The 22,041-nt window shown below is 36.3% G+C and overlaps 3 protein-coding genes across 4 annotated transcripts in view; all 3 read right to left on the reverse strand.

The window, feature by feature from the left end:
* The window catches only part of LOC124377870 (radixin), a 44,238-nt gene extending 38,718 nt beyond the window's left edge, over nucleotides 1-5,520 (reverse strand). Inside the window, exon 1 of one of the 2 annotated variants that reach the window (XM_046837213.1) lies at nucleotides 5,241-5,520. The gene's annotated coding sequence lies outside the window, so the exon portion shown is untranslated. The remainder of the gene's footprint in view (nucleotides 1-5,240) is intronic. The other variant, XM_046837214.1, reaches the window with a different exon arrangement.
* Nucleotides 5,521-9,389: 3,869 nt separating this feature from the next.
* hpxb (hemopexin b) lies at nucleotides 9,390-16,982 on the reverse strand. Its single transcript, XM_046837065.1, has 10 exons — nucleotides 16,867-16,982; nucleotides 16,513-16,529; nucleotides 16,188-16,292; nucleotides 15,374-15,537; nucleotides 15,110-15,263; nucleotides 14,240-14,452; nucleotides 13,272-13,355; nucleotides 13,030-13,160; nucleotides 9,831-9,975; nucleotides 9,390-9,696 (listed from the first exon to the last, which is right to left on the reverse strand). Exons 1-10 carry the CDS (start codon nucleotides 16,932-16,934, stop codon nucleotides 9,470-9,472), a joined length of 1,308 nt encoding a protein of 435 aa, XP_046693021.1. The 5' UTR covers nucleotides 16,935-16,982; the 3' UTR covers nucleotides 9,390-9,469.
* Nucleotides 16,983-20,829: 3,847 nt separating this feature from the next.
* On the reverse strand, nucleotides 20,830-21,795 carry LOC124378619 (E3 ubiquitin-protein ligase TRIM32-like). Its single transcript, XM_046838350.1, has one exon. The coding sequence runs from the start codon at nucleotides 21,793-21,795 to the stop codon at nucleotides 20,830-20,832; it is 966 nt and encodes a 321-aa protein (XP_046694306.1).
* Between the last annotated feature and the right edge of the window lie 246 nt (nucleotides 21,796-22,041).

The following is a 22,041-nucleotide window of genomic DNA, read 5'->3' on the forward strand; positions in this document are numbered from 1 at the left end:
TTGATTCTAAAAAAAAAATAATAATAATTTAAACAGAGGTCTGGACCGCACTAATGCAATGAATAATTTGTTTGTAATTTGTCGGTTTTCTTCTCCGTTCGCAGGACGAAAAACTCCTCCATCTGATATGCTAATAAAGCTAAACCATTTCCATGTTGAAAGTGCGGCTCAGGGAAAACAGGTTGCACTTACAGAAGGTTCACTTCAAAAAATAAAATCACAATAAATGTCCGACTTGATACTTTATACGTTACAATTTAATCAAAAGTTCCCCAATCCAATGCATATCAACATCACAAAACCCTCGTTTAAATATGACAAATACGTCTGCTTCATCCGAAATACCATCCACATTTCAAAACCATGTGAGGCAGATAGGACTTTATGAATATTAATAAGACAGCAGGCGGTCATTTCATTATATTCGCAGAAAGACACTGCAACGCCTCTCAACATCGAAACAGTGACACAGAGAACCATTTACGCATTTGCTCTATGCTCAGCCGCACATCTAATGTCAGTAATTATACGAAGCCCACAAAAATTAACTATCAATTATTTTATATTTCATCAAGGCATGTGCTAATTTTATAATAGTCAACAATGTGATGGTGGGATGCAACCCAAAGCTACCATTACAATTCAGTGTACAATTTGAAATATTTCATTCTTTTAATAACACAGCAATTTCTTTTTTTTCCCCAGTTTAACATTCCAGCTATCACATCTAAATTTTTTTCTTTTCTGAAATAATAATATAATGAAGACTTTGCTGTGGAGGAAAGCCTTAGTTCCAAACTCCTGACACTGCAGACTGTGACTCCCTCTGAGACTCCTTCTCTAAATGGTTAATGCTTCAAAATTGTAATCTGGTTTACAAATATAACCCTGATGACATGGTCATGGAAAGTTATCCTTCCGACCAATCAGGAGTGAGCGTTCAACACAACTGAGGTTTGGTGTTGCAATAAGCGAAGCGACTCCTCTAATGATTGTGGACATTTTAAAATATAATTCGAAATGCATTAGTTACTCAGACAGAGCCACAAGCAACGCATATAAAGAGGATTTATACAAACGAGTACAAATGAGCCATGGTGCAGAGAAACCACAAATCGCTACATAAACAAGTTTTTCTTTGACCGATCATTCTTGGATCTCCAATTTAAAAGAAATCTGCAAATATTTTCTCATAAAACTACCATGATAATATTGTAAAAAGAAAAACATGGCCCAATTAACTTTAGAAACCTTTGACTAATAGCTTTAAACCTGAAAATAAGGATTGAACAGTATTTCTTACCCGAGGTCGCTGTGTTCCACAGACATCCCTGTAATTGCAATAGAAAAAAAAACCCTCACGTCTTACCGAGTGTAGATAATTGAGTTACTGTGTGGTCTGATCTCTGCCCACGAATGAAATGACGTAAGAAAAGCCGCATGCTTGTTTACTCATCACAGTCTGCTCGGGGATTTACCTTCATACACCAGCTTCATGTATACAGATACTTCATAGTGTATCTTCTGAAATCTTGCCTTAACAAATCACTACTTTTAACACTTACTAAGAGAAAGAATTATGTAAAGAGCTGAATAGATATAGAAATGTTCAGAAAGTTTTTGATTTGGAATTGGTTTAGTGTTAAAGCAAATTATTATATGAATGATGTGAACAATCGTCATAAGCAATGACCTGTTTAGAAAGCTTAAAATAAGTTTTAGATAAGTACTGGGGCTATATCTTGTCTTTTAGACAAAACATTCATGTATACCAAATATTAATAATTTCTCTAAAATGCAGCTTTAAATATTGCAGTGGCGGGAGGTCGGGGCCAGCAAAGCCTTCTCTCAGAAGCACTGACATACATTTATAACCTAAATTCTAATATTTGTTTCATTAAATTGTATTAATTTATTCCCAACAGTTTATTTTCTTCATTTCGTAGTGTTTCTCTTGGCTGCACTGCTTCCAGTACGTGTATGTGGATGTTAGATTTTTTGTCCAATCACATTTCAGCCTCTATGTGTTGCCATGTCAATCTAATCTGCCCAGGGCCTTCAAAGTCAATACTGCTGGCCTTTTTACCACAGTCTCATTAAGAAACAGCTCTGTTTCCTTTACCAATCAGATTTCATATTCGCCTCACAGCCGGCCCAGAACAGCGCGAGAATTTTTCTGTCCTCTGATTGGTTGGTCAGAGGGAAACTGTTACAGCCAAGTTTGACTGGCAAAACACGTGTGCAGCTCTGCACACATTAATACATCCGAGTTAGACTTTTTTATGCCTACGGAGGAAGAGAAGTTGATTTGGTCTCGGACATACTTAAAAATATATTTTGAAGAAAAGCTAGACATCGTGAGGAGAGGTTGACAAACCCTGAAGCTAGCTAATTTCTCTCAGCCTGGGAAAGAGTTCGTTCTCCACTTCCAGACCAGTGAATACGAGCGGTAACACTGGGTTACAGCCTCAGAGGAGCGATGCAAATTATGAGTCTGCATCTCTTGTGAGTAGGTTGTATTTTATTTACATTTTTATCATGTTATTAGACAAATATTGATTCTGAACTGCTTCAGGTGATGTAGGTGGCACAGTTGCAGTTGTAGTGTAGAGGTTTGGAGCTTGCTTTAGTAAAATGGTATTCACCCTCCATATGTGAAATGCCTCTCTCTCTGTAATACCACGTTATATTGTGTTTTTGTCTAGTATTGATGGTTTCTATAATTGTGATGTGATAGTGGGGGTATTAAGAGGTGGATTAAGTCGGGTATGTCCTCACTGAAGGCCCAGGTACCAAATGCACAGCCCGCGACTAAAATATTGTATATATTTGATAAAAAAAAAAATTATAATAAATACAAATGTCATTTTTCCAGCCTTATTCAAAAAGTTAAAAAATTTAATAAATAACCCTGACTGATTCAGACAGGACTTAAATCCCAGTGATAAGGCAATAATAACTAAATTATCCCAATAGATACTTCTCCAATCCTACAAAGGCAGACATTAAAATCAACTCATACTTACAGAATTTCTTCAACCAGAGCATAACAATACTGATAATACAATCAACAGTAAATCGGAATACGCCTACACCCTTATACCAAGAACACAAATAAATGTGAGAAAGTTTGATCTCAGTCATTTCAGTGAGGTGTTTACAGTCAACCCCCTGATAATTCTCGGTTCGGGAACTCGTGGTTCGTAAAATTTGCGGGTTCTCATTTGAAACCAAACTAACAGCAAAGACAGAGACACTATTTCAGTGCAAACAAAATGCCAAAAGATGCGTTTTCATGTTTATCCGCATTAATGTGGACACAGCTGAAAATACACACGTTTTTTCTTTCAGTTTACGGCATCGGATTGATAAATATGGTCTATATATGGTACAGCTTATATACAGTATTTCACAAAAGTAAGTACACCCCTCACATTTCAGCAAATAGTTTAGTGTCTTCTCGCAAGGGACAGTATTTACAGTAGTCAATGAGCAGTTTGTATAGTAGTACTGTCCTCTATATAAATAACTCAACATACAGACATTACTTTCTAAATAACTGGCAACAAAAGTGAGTACACCCCAAGTGATAACAGCTGTACGTTGTGTAATCATGCAAAGCCACACGTCCTATTGATCATGTTCATGTTTTTGTCTGCTTGACAAGACCATACAAGTGTGTGTATCTTGTATTAGAGCAGTTAAAATTTGGTGCTTTGAGTAAAATTCTCTCATACTGACCACTGATTGTTCAACATGGAACCTCATGTGCGTCAGGTACAGAAGCTGCTTTAAAAACCAGACGTATGAGTGCTTTAGACGTTGCAGAAGCGAAAAGGTCCGCTTGTCAATGCTAAGCCTATATCCAGCAACTGCAACAAGTTGGTTTGCATGGCCATCACCCCAGAAGGAAGCCTCTTCTGAAGCTGGCTCACAAACAGATTGCTAAAGACCACCTGTCCAACAGCATGAATAACTGGAACCATTTCATGTGGTCTGATGAGACTAAGATAAACTTGTTTAGCTCAGATGGTGTCCAGCATGTGTGGTGACACCCTGGTGAGGAGAACCAAGAAAATCGTGTTTTGCCTACAGTCAAGCATGGTGGTGGTAGCATCATGATCTGGGGCTGCATGAGTGCTGCTGGTACTGGGGAGCTGCGGTTTATTGAAGGAAACATGGATTCCAAAATGTACTGTAACACTGGTGCTCACAAAGTTTTGACATGTTCACTGAGGGTGTCCTCACTTTTGTTGCCAGTTGTTTAAACAATAATGGCTGTATGTTGTTATTTTTGAAGAACAGTAAATCCAGACTACTCTAAAATATATCCAAGTTTCATTTGTTTTGCTCTTTCGGTTACGTATGTGTATATACACACACGCACACACATGCGTACCTTCTAATATATACTTAAACCAAAAAACTTCTAAAACTGACTTATAACCGAAAAAAGAAGAACAATCAGTGGACTTTGGGTTATACACACAGAATGATAAGCAACGGCTTTTGTACAAAATGTAGTTTGTGCAAATTTCAGAGATACTCTACCGATACAATCGCACCCAAAATCGTTTAGCACGAAAATATCGGAGCTGGAATACCGTAAAAAAAAGTATCGCGATATGATATTTTCGGTTGTTTTGACTCACAATAGAAGAGGTAAAACTAAGCTCCGTTACATTCCGCGTTAGAAACTAGGCCACAGCGGTTACACACACACACACAGAAAAATAAAAGACAGTGTGTTTACACAGATAAGTGTGTGAGGCCCTCGGGCCGTGTGTGTGTGTGTGTGTTCGCGGCCATGCCTGCAGTCTGAGCTCCAGTGTGGAGAAAGTTGTGACAGCAGCCATTCTGCCATATGGTGAAAAACCTCCACCGTCTGAAACTTTGCGACTTTTAATCCGCTTTCCGGCGCTAAATTGAAATGTCCGTGTTTTGTTGATGGGGTTAATTTCTTAACTATTATCTTTTGTATTTATTATTACGGAGTTAATACGCACAAACAGCACGCATAAAGTCTTGGGGCGGATGTTAAACCGCTACAATATATTACATAGTAAATAACTGTCCCTAGTGTAAAAAAACAAAACAACAACAGACCGCTTTTCTAAACCGCGGCGTTTTTTATCCCGAATAAAACCTATTTTACTGTAAATACAAACGTTGTAAGGGTGTAGAAGGTCTGAACAAGCGAAAGGAAACATTGTAATGAAGGAGAAGGAGAGAAAACTCACCTCGGTGTTGCGGCACCGCGTCTCTTCTTCTTCTTCGAGCGACAATAAAACTCCAGAAATGCTGTGAAAATGAGGCACAGGATTAGAAAGAGATCCCGAACCGCTTTATTCACAGCACTTGTATTCCGTTGGCACGTTTATTCGACCAGAGAAAAAACTGAGGACTGGAGTTTAGCCTGTAAATATATGTATATAAGGTGAGAGAGAGGGGGATCGAGAGAGAGAGAGGGAGGGAGGGAGAGAGAGGGCAGCGGAGGCCCCGTCAATATGGCCGGCCTGAGCGCCTGTGAGGCGTGGTTCAGTCCCATCCATCAGCGAGGCGGGAAAGAGGAAGAGGCGCCTCCTCATGTTTATTACTCAAATAAATATATTTTATATTTGCTATAAAAATTATTCATCAATAGTATGACCTATAAATACATGACGGTCAAGTGAGCATATGGAAAATAATTTGTTTTGCACACACACACACACAAAAGCTTGGCCAAAAAGTATGTGAACACCTGACCTACACACTTATATATAGTTCTTCAACAAAGTTTGAAGCATGCAATTGTATGCAAGTTCACTTGAACTAAGAGGTTAGGACTTTCACTAGCATACCACAGATCTGTGAAGACATGGTGTGATATGGTTGGAGAGTTTTGTGAAGACATGGTGTGATATGGTTGGAGAGTTTTGTGAAGACATGGTGTGATATGGTTGGAGAGCAGTATAAAGACATGGTGTGATATGGTTGGAGAGCAGTATGAAGTATGATGTGGTTGGAGAGCAGTATAAAGACATGGTGTGATATGGTTGGAGAGCTCATGGTGTGATATGGTTGGAGAGCAGTATGAAGTATGATGTGGTTGGAGAGCTGTATGAAGACATGGTGTGATATGGTTGGAGAGCTCTGTGAAGACATGGTGTGATATGGTTGGAGAGCTCTGTGAAGACATTGTGTGATATGGTTGGAGAGCTCATGGTGTGATATGGTTGGAGAGCAGTATGAAAACATGGTGTGATATGGTTGGAGAGCTTTATGAAGACATGGTGTGATATGGTTGGAGAGCTCTGTGAAGACATGGTGTGATATGGTTGGAGAGCAGTGTGAAGACATAGTGTGATGTGGTTGGAGAGCAGTATGAAGACATGGTGTGATATGGTTGGAAAACTATGTGAAGACATGGTGTGATATGGTTGGAGAGCTCTATAAAGACATGGTGTGATATGGTTGGAGAGCTCTATGAAGACATGGTGTGATGTGGTCGGAGAGCTCTATGAAGACATGGTGTGATATTGTTGGAGAACTCTGTGAAGACATGGTGTGATATGGTTGGGGAGCAGTATGAAGACATAGTGTGATGTGGTTGGAGAGCAGTATGAAGACATGGTGTGATATGGTTGGAAAACTATGTGAAGACATGGTGTGATATGGTTGGAGAGCTCTATGAAGACATGGTGTGATGTGGTCGGAGAGCTCTATGAAGACATGGTGTGATATTGTTGGAGAGCTCTGTGAAGACATGGTGTGATATGGTTGGGGAGCAGTATGAAGACATAGTGTGATGTGGTTGGAGAGCAGTATGAAGACATGGTGTGATATGGTTGGAAAACTATGTGAAGACATGGTGTGATATGGTTGGAGAGCTCTATAAAGACATGGTGTGATATGGTTGGAGAGCTCTATGAAGACATAATGTGATATGGTTGGAGAGCAGTGTGAAGACATGGTGTGATATTGTTGGAGAGCTCTATGAAGACATGGTGTGTTATGGTTGGAGAGCAGTATGAAGACATGGTGTGATATTGTTGGAGAGCTCTATGAAGATGGTGTGATATGGTTTGAGAGCTCTGTGAAGACATGGTGTGATATGGTTGCAGGATATAGCTCCAGTGTACCTTGACATCCTATGAATATTTTTCCCAAAAAATAAGTCTGTACATACCACAGTGCCATGTGATTACATATAAAAGCAGCTTTGACATCTGTAATATTGTGATATTTAATTTGGAAAAAATTCAATTTATTAGAAATGCTATGCAGAAACGGAAATAAATAAAATAAATAAAACAGAATTGATTGAAACCCGGTTAATTATTTATAGTGTTACTATACCACAAATCTGCTGTTTTTGTGCTTCACTTTAAACAAATTTACGTCATTAACATTTTAAACAGTTGTTTATGTATTTTAATGTCATAGCGACACCACTTGGCCACACCAGGAACTTCACTTTCAAACTCTTGATAAAAATGGCGGCTGCCTACAAAACCTGTGGTGGTAGTTAGAAACCAAACTAATTGACATTTTTAGTCAACTGCATCAGCAATCTCAATTAAGATACTTGATCACGTGACAAGAAAAGCATTGCTAATTGTGTGGGTTGTCTTTTATCACCAGTATTTTCATCAGGAAAAATGATGGCTCCACAAATGTCAAGGCACCTCTTCCCTAATGTATCACATGTGAAAGCAGAAAGCATTCAGAAATCAGTCTTATGTTGGGCAATTTTTCTTCTTGTTCTTTTTTTTCCGTTTATCATCTCACAAACTAAAAGCAAATAATCAGTTGCAGCTTTTTAACAAACACTGCCTCATTAGCCAGCAGTGACAGTTTATTGAGTCTCCTTAGGCCAGGTTTTGCGTTTGTTTTGTGTCATTTGTTGATTGAATATTCTCTGGCTATTTGCTTGTTGAGGGTGTCCTAGTTTCCATTGTAAAAGGAGATACGCGATTAACATCTGATTAACACCTGTTTCTGCAAAGAAAGTGTAGGACTCTCTTCTTAAGAAACGCTCTTGGTCCTCAGAGCCATTTTAGTCTTTTCTGCTTTTGACTTTATGATATATGATTAGTTCTTTATTGGTCTCCTGATGATGGGATGGAATATCCTCCGAAAACAACAAAAACGAGGTACTCACATGGGTTTCTCTGGAACATCATTGATGTTTTAGATCGATAGTTTTCACAGAGTTATTGTTTTTGTGTCATTGATGATATTGTGGATGTTAATGCAAACACATCCTCCAATACTATCAGCATTAGCAGGTTGATTAGGTGGCAGTGCATGGTGGTTGGGCATTAATACAATAAACACCAAGACAGTGAACCTGTTGTTGGCTCTAAATCGATATAATGATGATGGCATTACAGTTTTATGAGATTCACTTCATTTTCTCACACTTGTGAATGCCAGTAATGTAGCATTAACAGCAGATAGATGTGACAGCCGCGAAATCATCGAAGGATAATTTGTTTTAGTTTTTAGTTTGTTTTTTAAAGTTAAATCAGACAAAAACTGACAGCAGAGAAACAAAAAAGCAAGAAACCTTTTCAGTCTAAATTTTGTATCCCCCTTTTAGACAAATGTGTTTAATGATGCTAGTAAAAGCTGTACCTTTGACATTGTATCAGGAACAATCTGATATTTAACCTGATATTTAAAACAGTTCTCGGGTAGATATATAAGACGTAGGCAGAGTGATTATTTAAAAAAATATAATCTAAAGCTAAAATAAATTTCATTTAGTTAGTATTTGATTAAACTTTAATTTCCTTACTAGGGGTTATTATGCAGACAAATGGATGATGCATAACATTGTAGATCTCCTATGGGCTTTTGGACTACTAACTTGTGCACAGTATTAGTTGGATCTACCATGACCTTTAACAGAATTAGAAAATTAATTATATATGCCATCGGGGCACCTTTACAGCGGGTGCCGAGTATGCATGGCATATGGGCCAGGACATTAAGAACCCCAATACACCAATTGTGATTTATTTATTTATTTTTGTATTAATTTTCTAATTTAGTTTGTGCATTTAGAAGCTTGTGGTGGTGGTCAGGTAAGTTAATTTATTGATTCCCTTGTAATTGTGTTGTGTGTTAACTCTGAAAGAAAAGGGCTTGGAATTATATCACTGTGTGAGACATGTATATGTTTTTTGCATTCATTTATTATCAAGTGTCCCATTGCATTAAATCAAAGAATCGATTTTATCTATCAATATAAATATATTAATATAAATTATCATAAAAATTCTACAGAAAAGAAAAACATTCACATAAAAGGACTTACCTCAAAAGTAAAAAATATTGCTTAAACTATCTGCCTGAGAAGCTACCTAGAAATTATGAATAAAGTAATCAAAAACTTTGAATAAAAATAACCTGTTTATTCACATTTGTGGTGGACAGTAAATTTGACAGAACAGCATTTCATGCATTTCATGTGAAGCTCCTATTCTTCACAACCGAACAGGTCAGATGAGACCTTATGGGGTACTGGGTTTATCTTGCTTGTAGCCAGCAGTTTAGGGCTCTGGTAGATGTAGTAATTCCCACCAACAAAGACTTTCACACCATCAGTGTGACATGTAGCAGCATCAATTTTAGGGAAGGGCAGTGGCACTTCAGTCTTCACAGCTCTTGGAGTTGCTTCCAGATCAATATCAATCATTTTCTGACCTGTTTGAAACATTGGGTCATGTCTTAATCTACTAGAATCTATAGAAAATATTGTATAGTCACTTGATTTCAATATTCTGTATTCATCTAAGACTCTGAATGCATGGAAATGTTGACATTAAAGAGACATATACCTTGTATAACATGAACAACATGTTCGTTACATACAAATGCAGCATCCACGGATCCATCAATGCCCAATTCCTCCTTCAGCGGTTTGGGATATCCCTCTATGAGTGTATAATGGGCTGTTGATTTGTAGATATAGATTTGATCACCCTGTCAAAATAAACAACAATTTACCTTAAAGATCTCTTTTAAAAGTCACTACACAAATGATTACTGTAACTAATATTAGCTATTAAATGTTAGGTACTAACACATACTAATAAGTGCTGAATATGCTGTTTTACTCCTTATTACTCATATTATATATTTACTCAGGGACTTGGTGAAATTAAACAGCATATCAATAGGTCAGGAGATTTTAGGAACCAACTGTTGGTTAATACAATGTAGAAATATACAATAGTAGTAATACAGAAGCATTTAGTCCAGTTACATTGTACTATTAGCATTAGCTCATTTGCATACTAACAATTATTATACTCCAGTTGTATGTAACTCGAATCTTATTGGTCAAAGGTGTTTATTTGTTTTTTTATATTACAGTGGAACCCGGTTATCTCGCCCTCGGTTATCTCGACAACCCTATTAAGTCGACGTTTTTGAAGTGGAACCGCCAAATTATCGCTTTTTCTAAGCATTTTTTATCGGTTATGTCGCCGAACCCTAATATCTCGAGCACAAGGGGGGAAAAATTTGCCATTTAACGTCGGTTATCTCGGTGCAGCCGCAGGAGAACTCGCGGAAGTGGCGGAAAAATCAAGCCAGGTGTTGTATTGTATACTGGTGAATCTCTGCTGTTAGTTAGTGCTAGTGTTCGTAGTGTTAGTAGAGGCGCGGCGCAGCTTTGGGAAGAAAAGAGCAGCCGTTGAGAGAGTGCCGGTTTGGAAGACACGTACTGGGAAACGCATGCGCGATAACAACGACCGCCGTAAACCAACATATACCAACAATAACGGACAGTGAGAGTGTGGAAGTTTAAATAGGAGCTGGTGATGATGCTAAACGAGCACCATATGTGAGAAAGCGGCCGAGAAAGCACCTGACACGCTGAAGGGGGCCGAAGGGGGCGTGGCAGGTGGATTCCTGACAGATAAACATGTACTGTATGTATTTTTATGGCGTGCCTTCATCAAACAAATCGCGGCAACGCTGTTGTGTAAAAAAACCCTTAAAAAACACGTGCATGCACATTCTCATTTATTAGCGCACATCATGTACATAAAGAAATTTCAAGCACGTTAATATATTGCCGCCATTTTGATTTTCGTTTATCTCGATCATCGGTTACCTCGATGCTTTTTGGCGACCCCCTAGGACATCGACATTACCGGGTTCCACTGTATTTATTACTGGTGCTGTGCTGCTCATTAATACACTAATTATTTTAATGCAATAATGATTTTATCTTAAAGTGTATTTTACAGGGTCTTATTTGGTACATATGCCATATAACCTAAAACTAGTGATAAACAGATTAAATTGACGTTGCATAACATTGTTTTGTGGATATTGTGTGTAAATATGAACGGATATACTGTAATGCATGACGTGTCATTACCGTGATTGTAGTACACTTTGAAATGTCTGGCTATTGGAAAATGATATTTTGCAGTAACTATATCAAATCACACCGATGCATCAGTGATTATTTTTGTCAAACTTGTAATTTTTTGTTTTTTTACATCATTAAGTGTGGCTTCTTCTAATTGTTCAGAATGCCTGGTTATTTAATCTCTTTAATCCAAGCATATAGTTGACTTATGCAAAAACTGATTTCTCAGTCCAGTTGCTTTATCAGCTAGCAAATTTATGATCCTTGTGTAAGTGTTCCCCAATAAGAGGGGAGCAACTGCTTGAGGCAACCACGTGATACAGTTCTACTACTATATAATAAAACAACCAAAAGCATACTTTTTAATAAATGAGTTAATCTAATCTGACAGGCAACATACATTATATTGACAAAAGTTTGTGAACATTTGTATGTCATTTTTTACCATTCTATTTTACATTTAGTCCCCATTTGCTGTTATAATTACCTCCACTCTTCTGGGAAGATGTTTCACTAGATTTTAGAGTGTGAGCTTTTTTTGCTTGTTTAGTCAAAAGGGTGTTAGTAAAGTCAGGTAATGATGTAGGGTGAGGAGGCCTGGGGTGCAGTCAGTGTTTTAAATCAACCCAGAAGTTTTTAGAGGGTGGAGGTCAGAGCTCTATAACAGGCCACTGAAGATCTTTCACCCCAAACCATGTAAAGTATATTTTTATAAGCTTGCTTTGTGCTAGTTTCCAAGTAATGGAACAATTTAATGCTAGGGCATCCAAAGACATTCTTTACACATGTTTGCCTCCAACTTTGTGGTAACAGTTTGAGGAGGAACCATATATGGGTGGAAAAGTCAGGTGCCCCAATACGTTTATATTCCATATAGTCTATATACCGTAATTTCCGGGCTATAAAGCACACCCATATATAAGCCGCACCCACTGAATTTTACAAATATTTTTATTTTTACCATAAATAAGCCGCACCTGTCTACACTAATGAATGTTACACAGGCTTTAACGAAAGACACTTTACACACGATGTAACGGGTGAAATATGATGCGCTTCCTTTAGGAGCATAGCGGTATTTTGGGAATAGCCTGCCACTGCATTTTCCCGCTATTACTGCATGTGTGGAGACCGAGGAATATGTCCTTATTATTTTCTAATGCTCATTTCTAAGTTTCTTTGACTAACCCTTAATGCTGTTGCCAAGAAAAATAAAAAAGCACGAGGTTTGGAAATCTGTCTGTACTTATATGATTTCTGTTGTAACTGGAGTTAGCGAGCTCTCCCTTCACCCAGACTCAACACGTTACAACGGTTTGTATCTAAACAGTAGCCGACCAAGAAAGTCATTGTTCACTGTCTTCCTCCTTCCTTTCACAACTATTTCTCTCAGGAGTTTATCTTTTGTCATCGTTGTGCGTTTAAAAAAAACGTTATTTCTCCCGATGCCGTGCAGCTCAGAACACAGGTGAGGTATGTTTTTTCGTTTCCGTTCGGAAATTTCATTGGTGTAATGTTATGGGTTTCAGTTTTTTGGCTTGAAGTTTGTGAAACCGGGAAAAACCCAGGAAAAATTCATAAATAAGCTGCTTCGTTGTTTAAGCCGTGTGGTTCAAAATGTGCTGAAAATGGAATGCAGTAATTTCTTTTACCTGGATGATGTAAATTTTGTCATCATAAGAAAACACTGCATCTACAGGTCCTGAGACTTCCTTCCATAATCTTACAATCAGGAAGGGATGAACGCCATCACGGATTGTGTCCAATCTAATGTACATTGGCCCTAAAATTGTAGTAAGATTGATATTTCAGTTGACCATTTTTTCCTATAAAATATATATATAAAATATTATTCTCACTCAACTATTCTCACCAATACTGTAATTATACTCACCTAGAAATGCATATGATTTGCCAGAGCTGTCTGTGGTGATGGCATCAACTTTACAACGAGGCCTTCTGTGGCCAGCTCCGTGACCTACATTGCAAAAAAAACCAAAAAAAACAATAAAAAAGCAAGAATTCCACATAAAGGTTTGCATGTTTAAATCATAGTCTGATTAATTTCATATGCATAAGTGTCATGGTATACAGTATATTCACTGTACTTCCCTTTCATTTGACCTTTATTCACATAAACCTCATACATAATAAAAAAAACTTTAATAATGCTCCTGATTTCCTGCATGCTAAATTGTGTTATAAAATATATTGACTTAAAATATGAAGATTCACTATATGGAAATTGTTTGCTTTGTTTTTTGCTTCATTTGTAACATTACATTTCTCTAAGATAGGTATTGTAGACTCTTGTGAATGAAGATTTGAGAAGGTTTATTCAACTTAGGTTATACTTAGCTAAAAAAAAAAAAGATTATAAATATATTAAGCATATAAATACATCAGCATATTAACGCATTACTAAGAGCAGTCTCTTGCCTGACATTTTAGCCATACTATGTACACACACAACTGAATATCTTCTTCTTCTTCTTCTTCTTTTGGCTTCTCCCATTAGGGGGCGCCACAGCGATCCTTCGTCTCCATACCCCCCTGTCCTCTACATCTGCCTCTTTCACCCCAACTACCTGCATGTCTTCCCTCACCACATCCATAAACCTCCTCTTTGGCCTTCCTCTTTTCCTCCTTCCTGGCGACTCCATCCTCAGCATTCTCCTACCGATATAACTCATGTCCCTCCTCTGCACATGTCCAAACCATACACAAAACTGAACATAACAGTGATTATAACATTACCTTAACACACCAGCTTTCAACCGAAATCAGAACAACAGTTAAAAACAAATGTATAAAATAAAAAAAGGAAATTAGGTAACACTCCTAGAGTTCACAACCACACACCAATATTTGAGCATATCATGAAGTAACGTCTGGTTTCCTTAGGATAATTCGCTTCCACTTCTCCAGACAAGGGATGAAATCTGGTGAAGTTTTGACCATGGAAACAGTAGTAGTGCTCAAGCCAGCGGAATGCAGATGTGCAGACAGGCAAGTGATCCCACTCCTTCTTCTTTACTGTCTTGGTCTTGATATCAAAGGTGTACACTTCATGTCCTAATGATTAAATATAGAATAATGTCACTTTATATACAATTGCTGACCCATTCTCTCATTTCACATTCATTTAGTTAAAGACAATATTAACTGCTTTGTACAAAAATGTTTTTGAATTCTAATCATGTAGTGAAGCATGTGTTCAGATCAAGATTTTGTGCAAACGTGGAGTCAGATCCATCTTGAGGTCAAACTATAATTACAGCAAAATGAGATCTACCAAATACTAAGAAACTTTTATATTGATTTAAATATTTTAAATATTCTACTTTAGTCAAAGAATCTTCACAAGTTGTTGATAATATAATTTGTAATGAACCCCAACACTTACAGGACCCCAATACATATAACATTATGATGATATTTTACCCTCAGTTCAGTACAAGAAAGAAAATATTAGAAAGAATGTTAGTTTACACTAATTTGCTTGTTTTTATTTATTTATTTTATCAGAATGAAGCTCATGTTTGTATTTGTATTTAATTAAAAATAATATTTATTATTATAATTATTTAACATATTAATCAATAAATAATATTAAATATTATTACATAATGAATTATTACACATATTATTTAATAAAACCCTGACCATCCAGTGGTCGTCGTTTCACAATATGAAGAATAAATAAAGATTGTGAAATGACAATATATTCACCTTTGAAGAACAGAACAGAGTCAGTGGTGCACTCTCCTTTTGGACATTCCACTGCTGCATCGAGGTGGCTGGGAACACCTGGGAACACCTGCTGGATCTCCTGAGGAAAGCCTTTCTCCAGTGTGTGGTTGTAGTAACTAAAGACTTGGTCATCCTGTGATATATTTAACATTTATCATATTTATGCCATTTGTCCATATAATCCTGCTGACCTCAGTGCAGATATTAGAATGAATAATAGGAGGAACAAAACAGATATTGTACCAGAAAGAAGAAGACATGGTCATGGTGTTTGCTGTCTTCCACATCTTGATTGTGCATACGGAAGGCTGCGTCCACATGACCAATATGATGATATTCGTCTAATTCCTTGAAGGTACCGTTTGCTAACTCACCAGGGCCTGAAAATCCCTTCCATAAATGGTCACCTGAGAAGTTTGAATTTAACAGGGTTTTTTTAAGTTATTTTAATAATAAGAAAAGAATAATAACTATTTTTTTAACCAAAACAGTAAGTAGTTAGACAGAACTATAAAGTGATGCTAAAACTTTAGAATGAAGGTGCTTTATAAGCAGCAGTCTTCAGAGATTCCATGAATTAAAAAAATATATATAATTTAAATGCTATTTCTGGTATTATAGTCTACAATATAGTTCCATAACTTTAACATCAGTTCTAGCATACTTCTTCCCAGTTGGATTGTGTATGCCCAAATCAACATCAGGACAGGCAGAGGAACGACATATATATTTATATATATATATATATATATATATATATATATATATATATATATATATATATATATATATATATATATATTCATATTTGTACCAGTAATTCTAATTCTAATTCAACTTCAACTGTTGTGGTTCCTCACACCCACTAAAGCCTCCTCACTCATCCTTATGTTCTGCTGAATTGGTAAAATATCTTACCTGTAGAGTAGTCTGCAGGTTTGTACCTTCTAATACCTGATCATTAATTTTGTTCCTAGAACATCTTTGTGCTAATAAATATTGTTTAAGTGCTATACTTAAAAATGTATAAATTATTAGTACATTTTATTAAATTAACCTTTAAAGAACAGTGCGTTTCCTCTCTCGTCAGGGGCTATGGCATCAAACTCGATGCCCTCACACCGGTCATACTTGGCATTGTAATGGGAATCTTCAGCCTTTTCTTTAGAACGAATTAAAACAGTATTAACCACATATTATATACATATAAATGAAATTATAATAATAAAAAATAATTGTTTATAATATTTAACAAATAATACAGTAGATTTGGATTCTATTCATATTTCTTTAAATTTCTTAAAATGTGGCTAAATTAATAAATACCACAAGTAAAAAAAAAGAGAAAAAAGAATTGGTAAAATAGGAACATATATACATACCGATAACATCATGGTTGCTGTAATGCAAAGAAGAAATACCATTTGTGTTTGTATTACGATTTGCATTTTGATTTTAGATTTCCATGTACTCATTTTATTATTCAATAAAAGGCATGAATTAGCATGAATTCATTGACAATAATAGAAACGGTATAAGAGAAAAGAATGTTAAGTCTAGACCTGGGAGTATAAAGGGTTAATAGTTAAGATAACTCCTGAAAAAAAAAACCTGAGCTAGTGACTTTGATCATCTGTTATTGATCTGATGTTGTACCCTGGACCCAGAATAACACAATATTATTAACGACTAAAAGAAATGTCAAATTTCATGTCCTTTTTGCAAAAGATACTCACGCTGGTGCTGCGTTGCTCAGAACCAGAACTAAGCACACAGAAAAGAACACCAAGAGCCACTTCATCATTAGTTCTTTTCTTGCTCCAGGTCAGAAAATGTACACTGACAGTCAAAAAGTCAGACTTTTATACTTTATACACAGGGCGGGCCGGAGTGGCAAACTCTGTGGGCTTATCAGTTTCTGGACAATGTGTAGGATGTGGCATGATTTACTGCCAAAGAAAAAAAAAACAAGAGTGAAAAGTCCCATATTACAAAAGTTTGTGATTAGGAAACGAGCTTCTGGGATACTACACAAAAGATTACTTTATCTCTCTAAAAAATCTTTTCCAGAATTATTTGAGTCATTGATTATGGAAGAGAATTTGTGTGTCAACATTCTAGAAAACGTTGCGTTAAAATATTCTTTGAATGAAGTAAAATTATTTTTGAAAACACACTTCAGGAATATTCTCTCAGATAAATCAAACCTCTTGCATTTTATGGTATCAGTACTTTACCTCACTATTGATTTTTTGAGGTACTTTTACTTATAAAACCTTCTTACATTTACAAAACAAGCTTTCGGTTTAATCTATTTGGTGACATGATCAATATTTTTTCTTGTCATTGCGCTGCTTTTTCAATCTACCACCGGTGTATCATTTCCTGATCTTTCAAACACCACAGATGTAGGCTAGTTTACAAAGCTCACAATTAACGAGGCAGAAGGCAACAAGAAGTTTGGGGTTAACGTGGATGAGACAGAGGGAGTCAGTGATGTAAACATGACTAAGAACAGAGACCTTCCTGATCACCTGATCATCATCTCTTCTCTGTTTGTATTCTATATGGTGGATGTTCAGCCTAGATACATTCATTAGGTAATAAATGTTTTGATTTTTATATATTAATATATTAATATGATGTGAGCTTCAGTTACCAGCGTGACACTAAAACTGGTGGTAGTAACAGCTACTTTTTACTTAAGTACATGTCAGAACCCAAACTTTTTTACTTTAACTTGTGTGAAAAAGTCAGTACTTCATCTTTTACCAAAGTCTTTTGAAACATGATTATCTGTACTTTAACCTGAGTAAGGATGTGTGTACTCTTGCCATCACTGTTTACAAGTTATTGTTGAGTCACAATGCTTGAGTCACAAAGTCAAGGCTTGTGTCAACCACATTTTTATGGCCAATGGTTAACTATTTACCTCATTCATTTTTATTTGAAAAGACTAGCAGAAATGGTCAATTTTCATGGACAAGAACTGGGCTGATAATGTTTTCAATTTATCCCATTAAACATATTTAGAAAGTTGATATTAATGGAAACAGGCTTTTGACCATGATTTAATAGAAAGATGTAAAAAATAGTGATATTGGGCAAAATCAAACAATAAACACCTGTCTGTAAGCTCATGAAATATGCTTAAGTTATATAATTTTTTATTCTCAAGCTAAATAACAGTTATGTGATCCAAGTCAGTTTCAGTTCGAGGTTGTAACACTACAAAATGTGAAATAGTTCAAGAGCAGTCAATACTTATAATGATAAAACTGTACCCTGGAATAAAAGTTTCCTGGGTAATAATTTAAATTGTATTTACGATGTGTACGTTTCGTGTGTATGATGTGATTGTTTAGTTTACTTGTACGGTTAACATATATCCTTAAGCTAAAATGTTTTTAGAGTTAAATTAAGTTGTTTGTGTTATTGGTCACTAAACTGATTTTTCCCTTATCTTATTAACTTAACTTTCCAGAACTAAACTTAACTAACTGCTGTGTATTAGAGGGGAAATCATTAACTGGACTCTGACCTTACCCTGTATTTAACACCACCACTGATCTCAAGTTCAGTTTCAATCAGCAAACATGGAAAAACCTCTGTCATGAGATATATTCTGAAAAGTAGGTTTTAGTTTCAATAAGTTCTTGAGGTTTTTATCACAAAATTTCACTGTTGTACTTTTTATATTTATGCGACCATCCACACACCTGATTAATAATTGTAGCAATACAGCTCAATTTAGTCCCGATACTGAACAATGTGTCTTTGTCAGTGTTGGGTAATAGAGATTTACAGGTTTGTTCTATTAGAATTGAATTAATTAAATTAATTAGGTGGGGTTTATGACTTTAAATGCCTTCAGCAAAACTGTTATATGATTCTTAGTTTGAAAGTAAATAAAAGAACACACATGAACGTCAAACAGTGAAACAAAAGAACAATGTTAAAATGTAATACTCATTTAAAAATTTTATTTCGTTTTGATTGTTAATTGATTTGTTGATTGAGCTAACTCTCTAATCATACTCTGCCCTAAAAAATATTTACTGTAAAAAACTAAAAGCAAAAACTTTACTGTAAGATCCAATGGTAACAAGGAGAACAAACATCTTGTAAGTTTAATCACTATGCATTCGTCTTTATTTATACATTTATTTATTTGAATGTCTTGAAAAGCCTTATTTTATTTGTATTTATAAATGTTTAAAACCAGGATACTTTTTCCCCATTATTACCAGCATATTAATGTGTTCTTGACCTCAGTAAATACATTTCTATTATTATTATTATTATTATTTTTATTATTATTATTATTATTATTATTATTATTATAGAGAATCTTACTGTACAGGACTATACATAGTCATAAACTGGTTTGTTGGTGGCAAGGAAGTTGATTGATCCAGGATGAACAGTCAAGTCAAGTCAAGTCAAGTCAAGTTTATTTCTATAGCGCTTTTCACAACAGACATTGTCTCAAAGCAGCTTTACAGAAATCAACAGTCAAGGTGAATGGTGTGTATTTATCCCTGATGAGCAGCCATGGCGACTGTGGCAGGAAAAACTCTCTTGAACAGTCATGGGTAACTTTGTGGCTGGCATCTGAGGTAGCCACAAGATCACCTGCTGCCACTTTTTAATCAGAATGTCATTTTATAGGGATTCTGGTCAACATTCAACCTTTTCCTTCACTTACTCCAGGAGGAACCAGGATCTTTCATGGATGGCTGAAACTGGGACTGGATACTCCAGACTAATTGAAAGAATACTATTTCTTCTTAATGAAACTGATTGTTGTTTCTAATCCAAATGTTTCTTTACTTTTTCTTAGCCTTTTTTGTTTATTTGTTTTCTCCTATTTTTGGATTTTCTATACTATAAAAAAATCCTATCAGAAACAAGCTGACAATATATCCATGAAAGATATTTTGTAACATATTTACCTGTTTCACTGACAATATAAATGAACATTATTTTACATTAAATATAAAATGTTATAATATAGGTGTTCTGCGCAGTGTTTACTTTTTTAACTTCCCATCCGACAAGGAAACAAAATCTATATACACAGAATTTTTAGGGTTGCCTGATTTACAGGAACTATTCATTTGTTAATGAGTGAACTAGAATTGATCAGAGAAAGTAACAAGCAATGGACCCATGTATTTGGAACACACTATTTATTTGAAGATGAGAGTTACAATATTATTTAAATCAAATACAGTCCCCATAAATTGTATTAAAATCAGAAAAGTAAAATCCAATAAAGAATATGATTACGTGAACACATTTATTTGCCCAAAACACAAATATCTGTATTTTACTACATTATGTTCTTTAATGTCTAGTTTAAGGCTATATACAGTATATTGTCTAATATATCAGATTATTTTGTATATAATAGATGTGCTCATAGTTGTTCTGATAAAGAAAAATGAGTCAGATTGTATAACAATTTGACTACCTTTAGTAAATACAGATTAGAAACTCTTGAGAGAACATATAGAAAAGAATTTGAAAAAAAAAAATCACAATAAACATTAAAACCTAACACAAACTGTATAAATGCACAGGTCTTCGATTAATATAGCAAGCTTATACATATTCTTGAGATGTTATATTAATTTATCACAACAAAAATAACTGCAATTAAATCACTCCACAGGTACTGACTGGTGTATCCACAATTACTTGTAGCGGTAAATCTTAATGCAGTGGTTCATGCTATCTGAGACCACAAGGTGACCTTCAGGCAGCAAAGCAAGGCCTCTAGGGCTGCTAAGGCCTTGGCTAACAATATCCCGACCCACACCAACTGCAGGGTACAGCAACACACGATGCTGCTTGCCCCAGTCTGCCACAAGAACATTTCCATCTCCATCAATGCATATACCCCAAGGGCTGGTAAGCACAGGTCCCATGCCAGAGCATACGCCCACGGTGCGAATGGTGTTCCAACCAGGTTCCAGCACCCTTATACAAGCTGCACGTCCAGTTTCATTGCCCCTCTCAGAGACAGCCATGAGGCCTGTAGTGAGACATGATGCCACAAGATAGGGCCTGTGAAAACCTGTGACTACAGTGCGCTCTATCTTGGTTCCTGTTTTTGGGTCAAGTTTGAGAGTTGTCAAAGTGCCTCGTCGAATATCGGCAACTAGAAACTCATCCAGCCTTGTTACGGTGACACCTCTTGGAGCCTCAAAGTCTTGCTGTGTACCGGAGCCCCCAAAGGTCTGCAAAAGTCGACCATGGCGATTAAAGACCAGCACTGCACGTTCAGCAGCACATGTCAGGGCTATCAAGCCCTTGGAGTTAGCAGCAACATCAAAAAAATTGCGACAGTGCCGAGAGCTTGAGTCCACTGCTGGTAGAGTCACTTGCTGCACAATGTTTTTCTGTAGGTCTGTTACTTGCACACGGACATTTCCACAGTCAACTACAAACAGCTGACCTTGAGGTGTGGCATGGACTCCACTAGGCAGAGTAAAGTCACTGCGTCCTGAGCCCTGCTTACCAAATTTTTTGACCAAAAGTCCCACTCTTAGTGTTCGTCCCTCTTCTAAAACCTTTGACAGGCCTAAGCTGCTTCGTTCTTTTTTGCTTCTGTTTCCATTATGTTCAGCTTTGGTTCCTTTTCGTTCTATTTCAGACATAGACAAAGACCTTGATACTCGATTTGAGACCTCATAGTTATCTTTTAGATGTTGATATTTTAAATCCAAGGTCTCAGATCTTTTAAGACTTTGACTCTGGGGCTTAGATAAGTTGTTCTGCTGTAACTTCTTCTGAAGCTTTTCTTTTCCATTTATTAAGTGGTGACCCCTGGCCAATAGGTCAGCAGTGGAGACTGAATATTGGGTTTCAGTTTTTATGGATCCACTTTGGCTACTGCCAGTACT

Source organism: Silurus meridionalis, chromosome 24, assembly GCF_014805685.1.
Source record: "Silurus meridionalis isolate SWU-2019-XX chromosome 24, ASM1480568v1, whole genome shotgun sequence".
Classification (NCBI taxonomy): Eukaryota; Metazoa; Chordata; class Actinopteri; order Siluriformes; family Siluridae; genus Silurus; species Silurus meridionalis.